The sequence below is a fragment of the Achroia grisella genome, unplaced genomic scaffold, assembly GCF_030625045.1.
Source record: "Achroia grisella isolate CSIRO2021 unplaced genomic scaffold, CSIRO_AGI_Agris_v1 utg215, whole genome shotgun sequence".
NCBI classification, from domain to species: Eukaryota; Metazoa; Arthropoda; class Insecta; order Lepidoptera; family Pyralidae; genus Achroia; species Achroia grisella.
In genome coordinates this window covers 648,051-662,917 of record NW_026712713.1, presented here as the reverse complement: position 1 = coordinate 662,917, position 14,867 = coordinate 648,051, and the positions used below count along the sequence as shown (strand labels likewise).

Sequence of the window (14,867 nt, the reverse complement as noted above, 5' to 3'; positions counted from 1 at the left end):
ATATATTTGAATTGATTTATTACAAGAATAATTACAATATATGTGACATTGTACTTTTATCTCATTATTCATAAAAATATAATATTCTAAAAACACAAACTATTAGAGTTATGTCAGTTACATATTAGGCATTTATAATTTTTATGAATAAGGGAGTCAGTGTATTCAATAAAGTGAATGAAACATTTGTGAAATTTAAATTCATCACAAAATATATTTCGCTGTATTAGTACGACATAATAAATAAATATATTCTATAACGACAAATTTATCAAGAAACAGATGTCTATTTTTTGGTAAAAAGTTGATAATCTCATTTAATAATTATATATAAAAATATTGTGCTAATAAATGGTTGTACATAATTATTGATTATAATAATGTTATTTTGTTATAGCTCGTGACAAGTGATAATTTCACTGTTGAATCCACAAAAACCATAGAAATTGACAATAATGTTTCACTGGGTTTATTACTAGCATTTATAATTGTGTTAAAAACCACAGTCTTTCGTCTGTTACGTGTTGTATTGTATAATGTGATGCCAAATTTGGTAAAATAATATGTGGCAATGATAATGTTACGAATGTTTGTACTTTTATATTGAAAAGAGAAAAATAGTAAACGAAATGTGTATGTTTTATATAATAATATTTTAATTCACATAGACATTAGAGAAATACATTATGACTGGTTCATATTTTGGTTTGATTTCTATTTTAACAGAGTGATTTAGGAGTCCCAAAAATTTTCGTCCTCAGATGTTTTGGGCAGAGATATAGGCGAATTGTTTTCATATTCAGAACGACTATTATAATTGTCGACGTCGGCAGAAAAATCATCTACGTAGTCGCCTCCTTTTTCATATTCGCTAATAGAGTCTTCTAGAACTTCTTTAGGTAACTCCTGTTTCATATCTGTACTGGATATGTGGTTGTTAGCGTCTGCGTGAAAAATGGCATCTAATACTTCGTTTCTTGTCAGATGGGCAGCTTCTTCCGGTGATGGTATTCTAGGAATATCTGGTGATATCAGTCTGTCCATATTTGTATCATTAAGACCGCTAAGATCAGCCTTTTTTGGACTTATGATAATTGTCATTTGAGTCGATATTTTTTCTTTTTCATCTGATTGGGAATCTTCTCTTGCCTCAACCGAACTTTGTACTACGAGTAACATTTCTTGAGGTTGAGACGGTGATAAATTCAATTTACTTGTTTCGCACACGTTCTCGACTTCTAATCTGAGAAGATTTTCACTGTTTTCCATTATTACATCATTACATTTTGGAGCGGTCTCAATATTATCCTTTTCTATATCTAGAGGTTTGACATCAGTTTGCTCTGGTAAATTGTAAATTTTGTTTAAGTTCTCTTTTAATATATTTAGTTCATCTTCTTCAGTAGGTTTTGCTTTCCTGATAAATTCATTTCTTGATTTAAAAATAACCTGTTCATTGTTTTTGTTATTTACGTTAACATCTAGAATACTATTTTCATTGTTTACGTCATGTTCTATATTCTCTGATAACGTTGGACATGGGTCGTCTATTATAGTCAATGGTCTTGATAAATGTTGGGAATGATAAAACTTTCTAAATTCAATTAATGGAGTTTCCAAATAATTACGCTTTACTTCATCATCTTTTTTTAAAACGGCAGGTTCGTGACACAGTTCTTCAATTCCTCCGCTTTTATTTTTGGAATGTATCTCACGGATATCAAACTTTGCTTTATATTCACACAAATATTTCTCAAAATCAGTTTTCATAAACTGCGCCGTTGGCTTGTAATTTTTATGAATATCCATTTTAGACGTGTTGTTACCATCAACTTTTTGAAAAGTTTTACTTTCTTTTGTATCTGTAATAAAAGTAACAAAAAGGTATTTAATATCACAGTAAAATGCGACTGTCGAGACTGGTCAATATATTTTTTATCACTATATGAAGAAGTCAAGACATCTATCTTGACGCCAGCATCCTGCAAATCGTGTAAAAATAAATTTTAATATTAAATAATTGCTTACCGAAACTACTAATATTCCTTATAAGAGGATTCTCCATAAAAGCGGTGTAAGACTTTCTATCTTCCTTAAACTCTGTCTGTCTCTTTTTGAAGTCTAAATATGATTTCTCGACGGCTTCCGCCTCAATTTCAAGCTTCCTCAAACGAAGTTTAGCTTCTCGGAGTACAGCGTTAGGGCTTTTCACACGAGATTTTGCTGGTGGATTTCTTTTGCTGTCTTTACTGAAAGAATGTATATTACTCACTAGGGAGGCAAAAATTAGTAACTCACCAAAGCAATTCAGACCTAAAGGATCATAAGTTTGATATAAGCCACAAAAAAATAAACCTAATCAGTGATGGCACCACCGACATCAACGGATTGTACCTATATAATGACTATTTCACCTGGAATAATATCCATGAAAATATAATAATAAATTAAAAAACTTTTACGACAAAGAAGTCCTAAAAATACGCTATTAAAAATTTACAGTATTAGAACTTTCAGGTTTCAAGTTCTAATAATAAAACAGTATATAGAATACTAGCTCGCGACTTCGCCTGGAAAAGACGACGACGTCATCATCATCATCATCATCATCATCATCATCATTAATTTTAGTAAATAGGCTAAAAATAAGTTTCAAGCTTCTAGCTTTAAGAATGACGATACTTCCCTACAACTTTTCATCTCCCGTTTCAACCCCTTACAACCCTTTTTTCGCATTAAAAAGTAGCCTATGTCCTTTCTCACGGTCTAGACCAGTGATTCCCAAATTGGTCTATATCGACCCCCAGGAGTCTATCACAAACTGCAAGGGGTCTACGACAGCGGTCATCTTGTTGTTTTTACTTTATGTTTTTAACACTAAACTTTACTACAGTTAGAAAGTTCCAAAAAATATCAATATCAGGTAAGAATGGGGGGTCTAGTCTACCCAAAACCGAAAATATGGCAAGGGTCTATGACACAAAAAAGTTTGGGAACCTGGTCTAGACTCCGTATACTAAAATTCATTTAAATTGGTTCCGTAGTATTTACGTCAAAACGAGATGGACAGACAGATAGAAATAGAGTTACGTTCGCATCTATACATATAAATAAAATTGGAGTATCTGTTTGTAATATTGAAATAACCATTTGTTACTACATGCATATGAATATAAATACGGTACATGCACCAAAATAACATTTCTTTCAATTTTTGTCTGTCTGTTTGTTCTGGCTAATCTCTGAAATGGCTGGACCGAATTTGACGGGACTTTTATTGGCAGGTAACTATGTAATAAGGAGTAACTTAGACTACTTATATTATAGAAAAATAAAGTTAATTTCCACGTGGACGAAGTCGCGAATACAGCTAATTTATAATATTAGTAATTATAAATAAGAAGTAAAACTTCAGTTTCAGTAAAAAGTATAATATTACACATTACAGACTAGTAGGTAAGTAAATGGCATATTGCGATAAACTTACTTTTTCAAGTTCTCTTTCGCCTCCTTTAACATTGATTTTGGACTTTTTTCTTTCGCTTTTTTTCCCGCTACGTCTTCTGTTGATTTTGTCGGTACGTGATCACTAAAACAAATAAATCTGTTATGTAATTGTTATCTGTAAGCTAATTATTTAAAAGTAGTATTTGCTTACAATAGCGGAAAATTGGAATGGAAATTAGTGGAATTCTGGGTTATGAAGTAGCTTAACTCAAACATGACCTAATTTTGTCTGTATAAATAATTATAGCATTAAGAGGTAACAAATAAAGTCGCTTTCATAATCCACATAACGATTATTGCTTACTTTATAGGTAACTTAGTTGCCAATAATATACCAATTCGGAGTTACTACACGATGTTGTTTTTTCTTATCTAATAAAAAATACTGCGAAACTCACCGAAATGTAATATTTTGTGATCGCCCAGCTATATCCGGTTCCTCTCCACAATGTGCAGAAATCATACCTGGTTTGGCACCAGCACTGGCTAAATAAATATATAGAATAGAAATCATTTATTCAAACATTTCAGCACTTTTGAATAGTCATTACTTTTTAATCTACCACTCATTCGGAAAGCTGTCCCATCACAAGAAGAACGAGCAAGAAACTTGCATGTTGCTCATTTAAATTATAATTATTGTAACATTTTTAATTTACAATATGCCAATACAAACTACAAACAGCACTAATTTAATAAAGTTGAAATATTATATCATTATTCATCATCATCATCGCAGCCCAGAAGACGTCCACTGCTGGACATAGGCCTATTAATATTAATAGGCCCATATCATAATTAATCATTGGTAATTAGTGATCCATACATATAGGAATTACTTTTTTTATATATGTAATTCGAATGGCAAATAAGCTGACGGTCCACTGCTGGTAAGCGGTAACCGTCGCCTATATACATGACCATCACTACGGACATCACATCATCACGTGACACCCGCGTTGTCATTCCAGAGGACGAAGCTGTCACATATATCTGTAGTTTCACTTCCTAATTGCACAGGTTACAAAGCAAGTTGACTTCGGTTGTAATAGAAGATCCTGAAGGCTGACAAATTTTTGGTCTACTCTGACGTCATTAATTTAAAAAAATGGATATTATCGAATTAGGTGTTAATTCGCGTAAGTTCAAATCATTACTTAAAAGATCTATATTATCTATATAATTCCGCTACCATTAGCATTATAGAACCCTAATTATTCAGTGCAGAAATCTGAACACAGTTACGATGTTCTCTATCGGTAAACAAATTTCGAATGTTATTTAGTCTATACCTACATTGCGACACATGTTTCACCTCTGAACGAGACATCAGGCATTGAATAGAGTTCGGATATAGCTTGGAAACATAGTTAAATCCGAACTTTATTCAATGCCTTTGACTACAATTTGACAGTTCTGTTTAATCGCAGTTTGGTCACCAAACAGTCAACACTAGGCTCCCAAGCGGATCAAAAGACCAATTAACAAAATAAAAAAAAATTAAGTCATATCGTCATAGTCATGAACGGGTGCTGCTTGTGATAACTAGTCTGTTCGGGTTACGGCTGACCGATTTGATTATTTGGTTTTGACAAAAATGCAATGTATCTGCTGGTCAAGATATTCTCCCTAATTGGTTTTTAAAAATCTGTATTTCTCTAATCATGTATGAGTTTTTGTCAATTCTCTGAGGACTCCAAACTGACAGTGGATTTGCCATATCATAAGAATCTGTAACCTACAGACCTACATATTTTTATTTGATTTGAAGTAAAAAAAAATATATAATATGTATTAATATCATACCAGGTCTATCAAAGATAGGAGTAGCTGGTGAAGTGGCGTGGTCGTCGAGAGTGACGTGAGTGGTAGTCCGGCGAACGGCGACTGCTGAGCTACGTCGTAGAGCGCGCCACTGGTTTATTAGATGCCTGAACACCACACATATTAGCAAGGTGGTTTATGTGTGACGAAATGGCCTAAAGCTATTACCATAACTCATAGAATTTAAATACAGATTATATAATAATAATAACCCGGTACAATTCACATAGCGCCATTTAGTCACAAAGTAAAAAGAGCTTGTGTTATGAGTACTAGACAACTGATAGAAATATTTAATTAGTTTTTTTTTTGTAAATATAGAACATAAATAATATACATAGAAAACATACAGACAACAAACAATAATGCTCATGAACAAAAAATTTTTCGACGAATCGAACCCGCGACCATCACAAGTGAGCAGAACAGTTAAAATGGCAAAAGTTTTGTAAACCGATACGGTATTCACTATCGTTTACCATTGAATACAAAAGAAATCTTATTAGAACTATTCATATGATTACAGAAATATATGATTCCCCAGGTGCCCAAGAACTGTTCTGTATTACTCTTACGGGCCAGGAAAGGAAGCGATACTGTAATCATCCCATGGTGAGGCAGCATGGTAAACTACTACACCACAAGGTCGTCAAATTCTCAGTGCGGACTAATCTTTAATTAATACAGCTCACCTGCGTCCATCTCTGTAGTCCCGTAGAGCACCAACAAATGGTAATACATCTCCGGGCACTAGCACACGTGGCCTGGCCTCTGAGAACACGCTTAATTCCTCGCCGGCACCTTTGCGCCAACCAAACGTGTTCGCACTTGCACTCATGTTTAATCTGAATAAAAAAATTGTAAAAATTATACATTTGGTGACAAAATAAAACCATACTTAGCTTATATAATATTAAAGACGTCATACCTTTCAGAAAAGTAGTTACAGTGTGGCATCATAGCAGGCGCGGTGCGCGGTCGGCCCGCATCGGCGCGGCTACGGGCCGACGTTAACTCTGCCTGTAACCGCGCCTGCTGACTCGTCAGATCGTCGATGTGTGTTCGTTGCTGGATAGATTAAAAATTATATTTATAAAAGTTAGCAAGCTCACTCAATTTTGACTACAATATATTGTATCATTTTATTGCACAAAGTAATACTTTAATCGGAACGAAATAGCATACATCCATATTATGTAGGAAATTCGTATGATACAATTCAATGGACTTCCTCTATACAGATATGAAACAGACTTCCAATAAGTTATTTTATTTTAAAACAAATCGGTACAGTTATATATTTATTACACACTTTTCTATTAAACGTAATTTAGATGTTGAGTGTTGTCGAAGGTATCACGAACTGGCCTCCTTTTTGAAGGCTACAAACATGTATTTTAGTAAAAAAAAAAATCAATTCATTCTACGTGCCAATAATGTAGCAGTCTATTGGTAAAACAGATTACAACATTATTTTTAGAGTCCATCCATTACAAACTTCAACAAAAAAAAATCTCATTACAATATTAATTATTCTTTTTACGATTAGCCTGGATGGATAGATTCTGTGAAATGATATGTATAAAAGGAGAGTAAGCTCAGAAATTACGGCTGATAGGGATCTGTGGGAGAAGAGGACATACTGTGCCGACCCCAAATAATGAGATAAATGCCAGGCAATCATGATTAGCCCTAAAATTCTTAAATAGTGTCACAGCAACTATACCTGTCTTGCAAAGTTCTTAAGACTCTCATTTTCATCACGCAAATGCTGCAAGATGTCGTGCTGCATGTGACAGCAGGGCATTTGACGGTCACCGTGACGGTCACAGTCACAACCGCGATCGGCAGCGTCGCCCGCTTCGCTGGAAGCTGACGAACGGCTGCGTTCCCGACTGCGTTGACGATACACCTCGTCGAGATTGGACTGCAGTATTGAAATGCAGATAGAGGATTTAGGCTATTATCAGTCACTAATATAAGAAAAATAATTTAATTGATTTTCAAGTACTTTCCTTCAGTTTGAAATGCAGTATTTAAACCTGTTATTCATAAACCGACAAATGTCTAATAAACAGTTTTGTTCTGTTCTTGTAAGCTATATTTTTAACTTGAAAGATATAGATATTTACAATTTAATAGTAAGTTTAGTTTTTGTTAATATTTTAGCGATACCACATGTGTAAATGACAGAGTTGTGAAACTGTATACATACAAGGTCACAGTTTTAATACATTAAATTGTAAGTAAAACTTTCTATTAAATTGTATACATACAAGTATATACCGTATAAATTCTCAAAATTGTAATATTTATATCAATACCATGGTTTAGAAGAAGTAAAAAGAAAAACCGAGAAACAAAAATACCAAAACAGCAATTTTTTTCACACTAGTTACAGAAAACATAATTGATATAGAGTGGAAATAAGAATTTGTATAATCATCTATGGGATTTTTTTATATAACTGAAATAGAATACAACTGATGGTAAGTGGCAACCGCCTATATACACGAATCGTACGATAGCTCATGTAACACTAGTGACACCGTTTATTCGTTCTAATTGTTGACACACATGCGTTTTTGTACCCCGTCACTTTACTGCCATATCTCATCCTTCAATTCAACAGCTTACAAATTTGCTTAGCGGCTGAAATAGGTCCGACAGCAGTAGCCAAGCAGACGACTTTGACTTGTAGACGCAAGTCGACTTTGGTTTCGCTTTCTAGAAGAAATTAAATTTTACCTGACTAAAATTAACATTCTTTTGTTTCTTCAAATCATTGACCACTTGGTTCGGTGCCCTCGCTCTCTCCTCAGTATCATTCCTCAAATTCCTGTCCGTTTCCTCATTGTTTAGCATTATATTAATCTTAGAAGTGACATCATTCAAATCTGTAAGTGTACCTCTCTCTATCACACATTTAGGCTCCATCTTAGTAGTTTCTAGATACTTCTTCAATATTGAAAGTTCATTTTTTAATAGATCATAATGTGCTTTCAAATCTTCATTCATTATGCTATCTTTCATAGATGTTGTATCAGTTTTGTGGCTTTGTAATTCTAATCGTTCTTGGTTAATATTGTCTCTTTCCTGCTTCATAGACTCGAGGTGGCCTTCTAAAATAACCAGCTCATTGGATATTTGGATACGCATCTCCTCGCCTCGTTTTTTTAAAACCGTTTCCGCTTCTAGTAGTTGACATTTTAGGCTCTCTTCCTGAGATATAGACAGATTGTTTTAATGAATATTAGATTTTTATGAGATTTCATTACACAGTAGGAAACATAACGAACAAGCTGAAAGTACATAAACTTATTGCAATAGATTGAAATTTATTATTTTGCTATTTTAACCATTTGACAAATGCACATAGAGGATTGTAGTATTCGCAACTGCAACTATCAATTCCCTTCATGCCTTTATACATCTTTCATTTCAATCAGTTTCTATTGTAAATTTATTTTTATAATTGATTACAATAGTGCTATATAACTAAACATCTGATTTTGTCTTCATACTTTCATACATCTTATCGTATCTTCTAAATATATATAACTCAAAGGTGCCTGACATATTGATTTATCAACGCACAGCCTAAACCACTGGGCGGATCGGGCTGAAATTTAGCATGTAGGTAGATGTTATGACGTAGGCATCCGCTAAGAAAGGATTTTGGTTAATTCTATCCCCAAGGGGATAAAATAGGGGATGTAAGTTTGTATGAAACTTTGTCAATTTTAAACCGATCGGGCTGAGACTTTGCATGCATAAAGCTACAATGACGTAGGCATCCCCTAAGAAAGGATTTTGATAAATTCCACCCCTAAGGCGAAGCGCGGACAAAAGCTAGTCGTATATAAACATACCTTGCGCGTGAGTCGCTCTGCCTCCCCATGCATAGCGAGCATCGCTCTTGAAAGCTGGGCATGCTGATCACGTAATTGCCTCGCTAAACCCCACAGAAAGCGTTTCTTCTGCTCTACGTTTTTCTCCAATTTAGCCTCCCGAGCTTTGAACGACGCCTCCATCTTTAATATGTAAAGGAGATATTTTTTTTTATTAAACAATTCTTGACATATTACAAATCCCCATATAGAGCCCCATCTAGTTTTACAAAACTCAACTAAGTAGAGTAATGCATTAAAGAAAAGTAAACAACTAAACATTCAGATTAATACAAATCGTCATACACATGAATACAAATGTTATTTTGTCACAAAATATACTGTATTCCTTATGGTTTTATAATTCTTTTAAAATACTCGAAGGATTATTGTTGTAATTATTATATTATCATTATAGTATATCATCATACATATTATACTATATTATTCCTATCTCTTACAATTATGTTGTAAGAATAATTTAGGACAGCATAATTATAACATCTCGCAATTATCTGCTGCATAGTATCTACTATGTTATACCAATGTTTAGTCATATGTTTTTTATTCAGCATATCGTTGTACTATCCATACCTCGTCGTGGTGTCTCTGGAGTTCAGCGACGTGTGTGGCCAGAGTACGCTTGGTCCTCTGGTCTTCTTCCACTTTTACCATCTCCACTTCAGCTTCGTACACACTCTTCAATTGTTGGAACATCTGAAATCACAAATTACATATCTCTACAGATGTTGTAATATTTTACCTACGGTAGTAGATAAACTAAAATAGTCTGTGTTACTTATATTTTGTGAGCTTGTTTCATTGAAGACTAAATTTAAAAAAAATTCAATGAGCACATATCGAGAATAAATATCCTGTTCACCATATATTTAATCATAACTAAAGTTATAAAGTTAACAACACAATGAAAACTACTTACTAAATTAATACAATACAAATACAAATTTAAGGATCACATGAAGAAATTAATGAAATTGGAATTTTGTACTTTTTAATTCATTATGGTAACTATATAACTAAATTGCTGAAGTATTAACTACTAAGTTTTAATACAATGATTGTAATGCATAACATAACAATGAACCTCGTCAATGAGGCTTTTCTCCATGGCGCTTATATTCTTCATGAGTATTTCCATATTTATTGGATTCATATGGGTATCCTTTACAGTCTGTAATACAAAAAGGTAGAGGTGACAAATATAATAAACCCGACTTTTACATTTCCCAAGTTTCAGATACTATAACACTAGTTGCATCTTGAAGCTCCGATAGCGTGTATGTATATTTATTTTTTATTACATCATTGGATTGGCAAACAGGTGATATTAAGCGCTAACAGTTTAACTATACATGAACAGAACAACGGATATCTTGTAACTCAAAGCATGTTGTAAATATGAGAACAGTTAGTATAAGACCATTATAATTGTATAGAATTACGACAGATTTATTATTGCTGTATCTTATGTTGGTAATCCTTAAAAATAAATAAATATCACGCTCTTGGTATCTATAACGCGTTGCCATTCTGGAAGACTAAAATATTAAGCCTCCGCATTTTTTTTTCAAACTATACTGATGCTGTTCGCCGCAGCTGACCATTACGGTTCATCGAAGGAAAGGGGACGAATATAGATGACACTCTAAACCCGCAGATGCACTTATAGAGCAGCTAAGGTCTACTCCTGCTATGACTTTAGTCTAAATACACCGCTAGCGGTTCGAACCGCCTCAAGCCGTCGTAATTTAGATCTCCGTTTGAATTGGACGGGGGATCGATTGGAGGGATCGGGGGATTTATCTAAAGGGTCTCCGTATTCTGTAATTTCACTGGTATATCTTACTCTTTACCCAAAACAGCTTATGAAGAAGTTATTATTGCAGCTGGACGATATGCGTTAGAGAGAAGTACACCCAATGCAGACGACTTGGCACTGAGTCATTTATAATATTATTGGCTACTAACACGACGACTGTCTATACAGTCATATACCTCACCTTTGCAATTTTTTTTCTTTTCTTCATATACTCGTCTTTGACACCATTAATTTTGTTTTGACATATTTTACAGAACACATAATGTTTACATTTCTCATGGCATGATGCACTTTTGCTATTCATTTTCTCTGCTATAGTATCAGAACTCTTAACACTCGATAAGCTTTCCATTGATGAAATATCTGAAGGCATAAATCAAAAATAAAAATTACCTATATTTTACCTGTTACTAGCTGTACCCGCGACTTCATCCGCGTGGAATTTTGCAACATTACTTTATTTTTCTAAAATAAAAGTAGCCTAAGTTGCTCCTTGTTACATCAGCTAGCTGCCAATAAACGTCCTGTCAAAATCGGTCCAGCCATTTCAGAGATTAGCCGGAACAAACAAACAGACAGACAGACAAAAATTGTAAAAAATGTTATATTGGTGTATGTACCGTATTTATATTCATATGCTTGTAGTAAAAAACGGTTATTTCAATATTACAAACAGATACTCCAATTTTATTAATATGTATAGATGTATAGATAGATATACTCCACATATCAACCCTGTGGAACCCATAGTATTTAATTCAATGACGCATGGCCTAAAGGACTTGGAAGTTTCAACACCTTTACATCCATTGACCTGCCAGCTCAAACCATTACACTGAGTATTACTATGCTTCCATCCATCATCTTTCATATTGAGCGGTATCAGGTATGGTAGTCCGTATTCATACGACTTACACATTTATGTTTAATATATACATAAATATGTAAAAAATTATAACTAAAGGGCAAAAGCTTTTCTTGTCCATTCTTATTGGCTCTATCTGTATTGTGAATTGGTGGTTGAATCAGAATAACTATTCTTATTAATATTTAAAATGTATTATGAATTGAACAGAAATAATCTTTATTTAAATAATTAAATTTTTAACACATTTCAATAGCCATTTCAGAACTAAATAAAAGTAATCCAAGTAGGTCCAGAAACTTTTCTGAACACAATATACTTGACATCAATATATCCAAAGAACAACAGTTTCCACCAGGTATTACTTACCTTGTTCTACTGTGATTGCGTCCTTATTATACATTGGTATGCATTTCAATATGCATAACAACAATGGTGGATTTTCCTTACTCTTGTACAGTTGAACCACTTTGCATGCATGTTCTGAGTCACACCTAATACCTGAATAAATATGTAAATATACATGAGACAAAAACATATTTATATTGCTAGGTCCCATACAAGGTAGGCAAAGAAAGGTAACTGCATATTTCATATATTTATTGTTGCACTTTTAGATATATTAGTAATTAGAAACAATATGAGCACAAGAGAGATATCAATCCTTAGAAATAACCTCGCATCCTATATTAATTATGTGAAAGTATTAGGAACTTATAAGATGCCACACATCAAATATACAATGACAATTTAATTCTGATAGATATGACAAATAGAGATGCTTTTTTTTAAATTATGCAGTAAGAGAACATTGGTACATATAAATACTAAATAAACTCATCTATATGAACACAATAAGGCGGTCTTACACCATTAAGTAATTGATAACATCCTTCATATTATACAAACTCCTTTTCATTGTCGTCATAAGCATAAAACTGATTGTATCGGCAATTGTAAATACATATTTAAATAATTTTAAATAATTGTAGCATTATTACCCAAATAGTTGAGGATGGACCACACATCACCATCTTCAAATCTCAATGTTGGGCTAGCTTCATTATGACTTTGTAACAATGCTTTAGCGTATGAGAACACCATGTTCGCAAGTGGTATCTCCGATACAAATACTGATAGGCTATAGCTGAATTCCTGTAATTAATAGACAGGGATAAAATTAATAGTATTTATTAAAAGTAGTTAGTAGTTCATTAAAAAATATACAACTTGAATTCAAGGTCAATCAAATTCAGATCAGGGAGGAAAGACAGATCATAATTATATTGTACAGCAGTTGCCTAAGACAGAAATCCATCTTATATAATGTCCCTTTCAAATATATATTTTTTCTAATAGGTGTTTTAGTTGCAGAGAATAATTTCCACATATAGAGACTCTGTATCACTCATGGTTGCCTAGTAGAGTATGCAACAAGGTGTAAATGTCTGGTGCAGAAAGGTGTTAAGTCAGCCATACATACTTTTTATCTTCTATATAATGTGCATTATAGTTAAATAATGTACACTCACCAAACATAACAGATACTCTGCAATAAGTATGTTCAATGCTTGGTATGTTAGATCTAGACGTTGAGTGAAGTGTCTTTGACATGGTGGTGGATCACCTGTTACAAACAAAATATTCATATAAAAATCACAAACATTGTCTAGGATTATTTATTGTGGTATAGTGACTATGATGGAACTATTAAGGACCTACTTTTTCATGTCACTTAAAGATACAGTGATAAATTGTCACCTCTTATGTCTATTATTAATGTTATTGTGAATTGTTAATATTATATATACTTAATGATACATACAAAATAATGTCTAAAAAATAAAAAATAATCAGAATTTAAAAAGAAATTATTAGACAAAGTTGTGTGTTATTAATTTTCTAGGTTTTAGGTCTAGGTATTAGTTTTCTAGGTAGGTAGGTTTAATTGAATAAGAATATTATATAATTAGTATTAGGGTTGTATAGAATAGAGAAAAATGGAGGGAAATATGTATTACATCTTTACATGTTATAAAATGAAGATGTTTCCACTTTCAGTTCTTTTTTTTTAACTATTAAACTATGCAATATATTTTGATGCAGATGCAGATGCATAGCATGCAGTGCAGATTTTAGCAATACATAGACTAATTCAAATTGATGGTTTATATGTATAATACATGCACAGTTGTGCAAAGCGAAGCTAGCAGTAAATAAATAGATTGAATTTTAGCAGTTGTTATTGCATTGTTAATTTATTTCATTTTTATTATATGATATGATTATACAAAAACATCAGGGCTAGGTGACTAATAGTCTTCAAGGGCTGCAGTATTTTTTAAATACCAATATGCATCTTAATTTACATATTCACAAAAAGTACATGGGGCAATTAAAATTAGGATTAATATTAATATGCATATAAACAAAAAACATTATACATATATATTATATTTATGACACAGTTTATTGTACCTAGATAGTATCTAAGCATTAAAATAGATCTACTATATCAGAAATACCTAATCATCTGTATGTGGGTTTGAGATTAAAAACTAATTTAGTGTTTAACAACATTTACCTGTTTGCGCACTTTTTAACACATCGACAATATGTCCACGTAAATACGCTCTCAAATCGTTCAATACGCCGTTTTTCTCGAATAATTCATAAATAAACTTTTGGAAGTTTTCCGCAGAATCGTTTTCTTTTGCATTTTTATCTACAGGTGTATGCTGAACATTTGGTTCGTCACTTACAATACATTCCATTATAAAGAAATAACAATATAGATCAGTTGATGCGTATTGAATTTTATTGTTACGTTACATCGTTTTCAGCGTCAACATTAAATATTTTTCACAGTTCACTGGAATTTCAAACTTCCCAAACATATTTTGACATTACTCCTTTTGTTGACATTTTCATTTTATTCGCT

The 14,867-nt window shown here is 32.9% G+C and overlaps 1 protein-coding gene across 1 annotated transcript; it reads right to left on the bottom strand.

The window, feature by feature from the left end:
- Nucleotides 1–124: 124 nt before the first annotated feature.
- On the bottom strand, nucleotides 125–14,830 carry LOC131842181 (uncharacterized). Its single transcript, XM_059190712.1, has 17 exons — nucleotides 14,511–14,830; nucleotides 13,459–13,553; nucleotides 12,928–13,081; nucleotides 12,296–12,427; nucleotides 11,243–11,424; nucleotides 10,327–10,413; nucleotides 9,816–9,938; nucleotides 9,204–9,365; nucleotides 8,080–8,553; nucleotides 7,058–7,258; nucleotides 6,260–6,399; nucleotides 6,024–6,176; nucleotides 5,314–5,438; nucleotides 3,906–3,993; nucleotides 3,488–3,589; nucleotides 2,029–2,249; nucleotides 125–1,862 (listed from the first exon to the last, which is right to left on the bottom strand). The coding sequence occupies exons 1-17, from the start codon at nucleotides 14,698–14,700 to the stop codon at nucleotides 733–735; spliced, it is 3,759 nt and encodes a 1,252-aa protein (XP_059046695.1). The 5' UTR covers nucleotides 14,701–14,830; the 3' UTR covers nucleotides 125–732.
- Between the last annotated feature and the right edge of the window lie 37 nt (nucleotides 14,831–14,867).

What these genes read in the sequence shown, in the direction of transcription:
- LOC131842181 (XM_059190712.1), bottom strand. Translation starts at nt 14,700, where the DNA reads ATGGAATGTATTGTAAGTGACGAACCAAATGTTCAGCATACACCTGTA. An exon ending in GTCCATCCTCAACTATTTGG is followed by an intron (nt 12,428 to 12,927) that starts GTAATAATGCTA and finishes ATATTTATTCAG; the next exon opens with GTATTAGGTGTGACTCAGAA. An exon ending in TCCTATCTTTGATAGACCTG is followed by an intron (nt 3,994 to 5,313) that starts GTATGATATTAA and finishes ATATTTATTTAG; the next exon opens with CCAGTGCTGGTGCCAAACCA.